The sequence below is a fragment of the Diorhabda sublineata genome, chromosome 2, assembly GCF_026230105.1.
Source record: "Diorhabda sublineata isolate icDioSubl1.1 chromosome 2, icDioSubl1.1, whole genome shotgun sequence".
NCBI lineage: Eukaryota > Metazoa > Arthropoda > Insecta > Coleoptera > Chrysomelidae > Diorhabda > Diorhabda sublineata.
Genome location: NC_079475.1, coordinates 21,621,438 through 21,627,613, shown reverse-complemented (window position 1 = coordinate 21,627,613; position 6,176 = coordinate 21,621,438). Strand labels below are relative to the sequence as shown.

General features: G+C 29.3%; 1 protein-coding gene across 3 annotated transcripts in view; it reads left to right on the top strand.

The window, feature by feature from the left end:
• Nucleotides 1-428: 428 nt before the first annotated feature.
• Nucleotides 429-6,176, top strand: part of LOC130453106 (activin receptor type-2A) — a 31,179-nt gene continuing 25,431 nt past the window's right edge. The window contains exons 1-5 of one of the 3 annotated variants that reach the window (XM_056792705.1): nucleotides 441-824; nucleotides 2,738-2,925; nucleotides 3,401-3,560; nucleotides 3,730-3,866; nucleotides 5,280-5,309. In XM_056792705.1, coding sequence (XP_056648683.1) covers nucleotides 755-824; nucleotides 2,738-2,925; nucleotides 3,401-3,560; nucleotides 3,730-3,866; nucleotides 5,280-5,309 — 585 coding nt within the window. In that variant the 5' untranslated portion in view covers nucleotides 441-754. Of the gene's footprint in view, nucleotides 825-2,737; nucleotides 2,926-3,400; nucleotides 3,561-3,729; nucleotides 3,867-5,279; nucleotides 5,310-6,176 lie in introns of all 3 variants that reach the window. The other 2 variants (XM_056792706.1, XM_056792707.1) reach the window with 2 other exon arrangements.

The window sequence follows — 6,176 nt, the reverse complement described above, 5'->3', positions numbered from 1 at the left end:
TAACTTTTGAGTAAAAAAATGTGATGTGATTATGTAATATTCCTATATGGACAGCTCTTATGGGAGAAAACGTCTCTACGTTAAGACGCCGACAGTATTTATTTTCTCTCTCGTTCGAGACACTTTATCTATACTGCGCTTGCTTGAAAATAATAGCTAACTGAAGCGCTAGGATGAGAGAGAGAATTATACACCATTTTTTTCACTTAGTCGGAACACCTAACACTTATAGAAACTGTCCATATAGGAGTATTACATAAATGGTTTTAACAGATCATTATTTCATGTAGCAATATGCATCGTACCTGTCTCATATATTTCTAGATCAAAAATACTATTTTTTGCAACTAATAATATTTAGTCCATAGTCGATTTACAATCATCGATTCCAATATAATCGATTAATGATCGTGTCAATTCTCTTGATCAGATTATCTGATGTGACCTGATTACAATTTACGATTACTGATTGCTCTAATATTACTATAAAAGTGTAATGTTATTTAAATGCTTGAGAAAAGACGCATTTTCTAAGTTTTTAACATCGTTTAAGTATGATTCAACTTGACTTTGAGAAAATAGTAACTTAAAAAGTGTGTGACAAGAAAAATATGAAAAATAGACTCTATTTTCCAAATATACCATTTTTTACGTTCCTGACCTGGGCCAAATTGTTGTCCATGTTTGTTTTCAACAAAAATAATACGCCAATTTTGCTTTAAATTTTTGTTTCCGGAGGAAAACTCACTGCGATATGGTTTTGTTTATTAGAACTTTTTTGGACTACTTTTTAACGTGTTGGGTCGTGCTGAATTTACATAAAGGTAAGTAATTACTAAAAGATCCAGAAGATGAGAAAATTCTTGACAAAATTCCATATTATAAATTAGTATAGAATAGATTACAGTTACTAAGTTATATTAGAGACTAGTATAATCTCTCTCATGTTATGAATTATTAATTAAAACTCGATAATAAAATTGGAGACACAATTAAAATACTGAAAAGCGGATAATTTACATAATCTAAGGAAGTTGGATATACTAATATTTCATTTGTAATCTTTAAATGTATTCTTTTTTGTAGCTTAATACATGAATAAATTTGAATCAGAAATTGTGATCCGTTTAAAATCTTTAAAGATGAAACAAATAGCTTTGTTATCAAGTTGGTACAGTTAATATCAGGTCACTTTTCTCTATTTTATCATAATACTTCTTTGATATAATATCTTGAAAGGGTTCTTTTGATTTTTCTTTAGGATTAGTTTCATGGTTGTGTAACCCATATCACAAAAATATTGCTTCTCAATTTTAATTAAAATTGAAATTTGCTCACATTTCTAGACTAATTCCTCCCACTCTTAAATTATAAATATATATTCATATAATTAGTGATAAATTAATCTAGTAGTTCAGAACTTTATATGATGGCTTCTACTTAGGTTTTAAGTTATACAAATAAAAAAAATATTTTTAATTGGATATGGCTTAATTGTTTTTCAAAATATTCTCTATCAAGATCAATACACTTATGTGTACGTTTGAACCAATCGTCGAAGCATTTTTTCCATTCCGATTAAGATAGAATATTAACATTAAAACAATGTTGACCTCCCAATTTAGTTTTAATTGGAAATAAGAAATTATTGAGTGCCAAACAAGGACTGGCAGATAACAGTCAAATCGATGTTTTGACTGTTCAAAAATGGTTTTGTTTGAACTGACATGTGAGAGCTCGCATTGTCATGGTGGAGAATGATTCGTCTTATGCGTTTGATTTCCCTGATATTTTCAAACACTTCTAGCAAACAAATGCTGGTGTAATATTCAGATTTGACTGTTCTACATTGCTCTAATGGAACAGTGGCTGCATTTACATCCAGTTATTCTGAAAAAACTGGTTGGTCTTTAAAGACCCATACAGTTGATTGTTGTTTAGTTTTGGGTTCATATGCATAGATTCATGATTCGTCGCCTGTCACGATCTTAAAGAAGTCTTTTGAAGCGATTGAATTTTTTAAGCATATCTTGCAACCAATTGAAATTGGTTTTTTTGAACAGTTGTCAAATTGTGAGGTATACAATATGAACAAATCTTTTTGACCATATAACAATGCTCCATCACCAAAAGTCGAAATGAGTTGATGGGCATACTACTGTTGGTTTAATCCACGTCGAAAGTCATAGAAAATTATCGCATGAAAATGTTCTATTTTTTGACCAAGATGAATGTTTCAAGTATCTGTAAACAAGTCAAATAGCACTCGTATAACAATACATTTTGAGTATGTTTATTAACATCAGTTTTACTATATTTCAAAACTTAAATGGTAACCCTCTTATAATGAATTACTCCCATTACACCCTTATCTATACCTCATTTAACTGCCTCTTCACATTTTCATTAGGGTGCTATATTAGAATCTTCTATATTTATAAAACTTCAGGAACAAATGCTTATTGTGAAAGAAAGTATTGTCTTAAACCTTTAGAAATGTCTAGTTTGCAAAATTAAAAGTGCATATTGTGGAGCATTGCAAAGATTTCGCTGTCAAAGTTATCTGTATTATAACATACTTCAGTAAATTAAATCCATTGGATTTATTTTATTAATGAAGATAAATTAATTTATTGTAAATAGTATGTATTAGGAGAAATAGGTCAATATTTTTCCAATATCCATGTGCACAATAATCATTACATAATTTATCTCTATAGTTTTTATATATTTTTAGGTACTTTCGTTGGTGGAGCGGTATTACAGAATGAATCAACAGTTATACAATGTGAATATTATAATAGTACTTGTAAGGAAAAAAATGGATGTCAAGATGTAGAAATATGTCACATTGATGATCAAAAACACCATTGTTATGTCCTTTGGTCTGTTGGAGAAAATGGAACTTTCACTGTTAAACTAAAGGTATATTTTTACTATAATACAAAAAATTGATTCTAAATGGCAAACCAGAATTTCATTAAATAATAGGAAAATGAAGGAGAACAGCTTATAAAACAGAAATGTATTCTACAATATGATTATTTAAATACAGTTTGACAACAATATTTCACCAAATATTTTTGAAATTTATTCAGTATCTAGCTATTGATGACACAAAATTCATTTAGCTTTATTCTTCACAACCATAACATTTGAAATATATATATTCAATAGGCTGCTAATAATGTGAAGTTCTAATTTGAGACTTTAACCACAATTATGAATCTAGTAAGATTTTAAAATTCCATGCTCAAATGCATAAAAACAATTATTGTTTTTCTCATTAACTCAAATACAGATTTTTCAGAATGTATCGTATAAATTCCTGTTATATTAAAAATTCGCTTTCCTATTAACCACATTTGTTTTTTCAAGCTCCCAATTGTTTTTCTTACAGGGATGCTTTTTAAACGGAGTAGACTGTGTAAACCAGACAAGATGTGTTGACACTACTCTAGTTCCGAAAAATAGTTTACTTTTTTGCTGTTGCGAAAGGAATATGTGTAATAGTGATTTTTCGTGGGAGCCCAAACCTACTGAAGCTGCTCCTCCCAGTAGTAAGTAACAAAAATAAATCCAAGTATAGAATATATTTTAGAAAAATAGTTTGAAATTTTTTTTCATTAATGTATCTTGAGAAATATTCAATGAACAATTATATGAAAATGTTTCTATATTACTTACCAAACTAGTTTATCATACTAAGTAGAAATTGTTGAACTTTAGCATCGATTCCGATCCGAGAAGCAGCTGGCTATAACTTTTACCACAGTATTTGGATAGGTTTAGCTGTTGGAATCTTAGCATTATCTTTAGGAGCTGCTTATTATTGGACAAGAAGAAATAAACACTATTTTCATGGGGTAAGTTAACCTTAATTGCATAACATTTATTTACCCATATTACTGGTTAATAAAACATAAAAGTTTTTCATCAGTCGCTCGATGAAATATTTTGCTCAGACCCTACAATTTTTATACAAGATGTTAACATTAATAGAGGCTTCGGAACAGAAATAACCAAGGAAACATTACCTAAATAGATATATACATATATAATCAAGTTTGTTACATTCCACTGCAGCATTAAGGCCCTATGCCATACGAGAACTGCTTTAGCCATTCAGTTCCATGGTTCTAATGAACTACAATACATTTTTTGAGATTTCTTGTAATGGCAAGGCACTCTAGAACTAGATAAACTTAAGTTTCATTCTCCTCTTCACAGAATTCCTACTACACTTCTGGTCAGGTATTTCCATATAAGGAAGTCAGTGAGGAAGTATAGCTTTAATTTACATACTTTTTGGATCTAGTGGCATTATAATTCCAAAGGATCTAGCCCAGGAAGACACTACATGAGTGCTCTTCTTTCAATTTCTTCTTATAAATTCTTATACAAACATTTTCCTTTCCAGTGTTATATCAAAGTCCAGTATTTGTGCTGGTTTTAAATATATTTCTTGACTAAGTCTTTCTAGAATTTGATCAAATATATACAACTTCACTTTCTAACAGAAGTAACAGTATGTTATAGGATTTGTGAATTCGTAAATTTGTAAAATCCATGTTTCATCCATTGTCACATATCGACGCAAGAAATCTTATTTATAAGGTGGAAACATGACCAAACACTGCTCCGAATCATCAAAACGTTGTTGTTTTTGATCGACTATGACTAAACACGGCACCCACTTTGAAAACTGGTTCCTCATGGTCAAATATTCATGCATACTTGTAAACACACTCCCTGCTGATATTTTTACGGCCTCAGCTATCTCACACAATTTCAATTTACGATTATATGTAACCAATTTGTGGACTTTTTCAAGTTTCCTGGAGTAATCACCTCAATTGGACGTCCAGAACGTTCATCATCATCGGTGCCTATACGATCACGTTCTAATTCAGCAAATCAATAACAAATAGTTTTTTGGGGTGGAGCAAAGACCGGATAACATATTGCTGAGTTTCTACAGTATTTTTTTATCAAGAAGCAATTATAAATGAACACACGAAATTATTTTGAATCCATTGTTTTGAAAATAACAAAGGTAGCTTCACTTAAATGGCTATGGCTGTCACTTTTTTCTGACTAATCGAAATGTCATGATATTTTACACATAGTCTTTTGAAACTTGGTTCTTCATTTGACAGTGTGTCTGTGTGTCAGTCACTTATTGAGTGATGTATTAAATAAATACCTCTCAGATTTATATACAATTATTGTACACAATATATTAACATATTTTCTTGTTTCATGCCGATTTCAACTAGTGGGGTGTAAGTGGCTATTATCTTTTTAAGGTAGATTTTAGTTTTAAATTATAAATGAAAAGATGATCACTAAAACTCGGATTTATTGGTGATTAAAATTTGAAAAAGGTGCTGGTATAGGCATATCCTTTATTGAAAAATGCATAAATCTTAGAATGTAGGTGAATATAATCAATTCCATAATAATTAAGGGAATTAACAACGAGATATTGATTTGACGGTAATTGAATAATTGTTTATTTAAACCTATCAGAATTTTTTTATGGAAAAACTTAAAACTAAAATATATTCTATATTTTATATTTCAAAAAACTCTTTGTTATTTAAAACCAATATATATGTACATTCAAAATAAATTTGTGGAGCATGTTTTTAAAATGGATAATAAATCTGGCTCCATTTGTAATGTTTCTCCCACTGCAAACTTAATCTACTTTTATTAATCTAAGATTTTAACACACAATAACAGTTATATGAATATCATGTATTATTAGCATAAAAATGGTACATCAAGAATGGGCAAAAAGCAGTTTTTCTTTAATCCGAGCATTAGTCATCATTTTTCAAAAAAAATTTTAATTTTAAAATGTAACTTTTCACTTTTGATTATATCTTTTAACCACCTAAATAATATTTTTATACATATTCCTTGTTGCTGTAATACAACTTAACACACAAGACATTTTAGATTATATTTTGTAAATTTTATTTTTGAATTGTGTGAAAGTAAAATTCATCACAATTTTATATATTGGCCTATAGAGTTTAATTATTAATCAGGGCTAAAATAAATATTTTTTAGATCTCAAGTCTTATCACTATGTGATTACTGCTGTGTGAAATACAATTCAAAATTGTGATATTCTCCATCCATTTATTACTTGTGTCAAGGAGGAA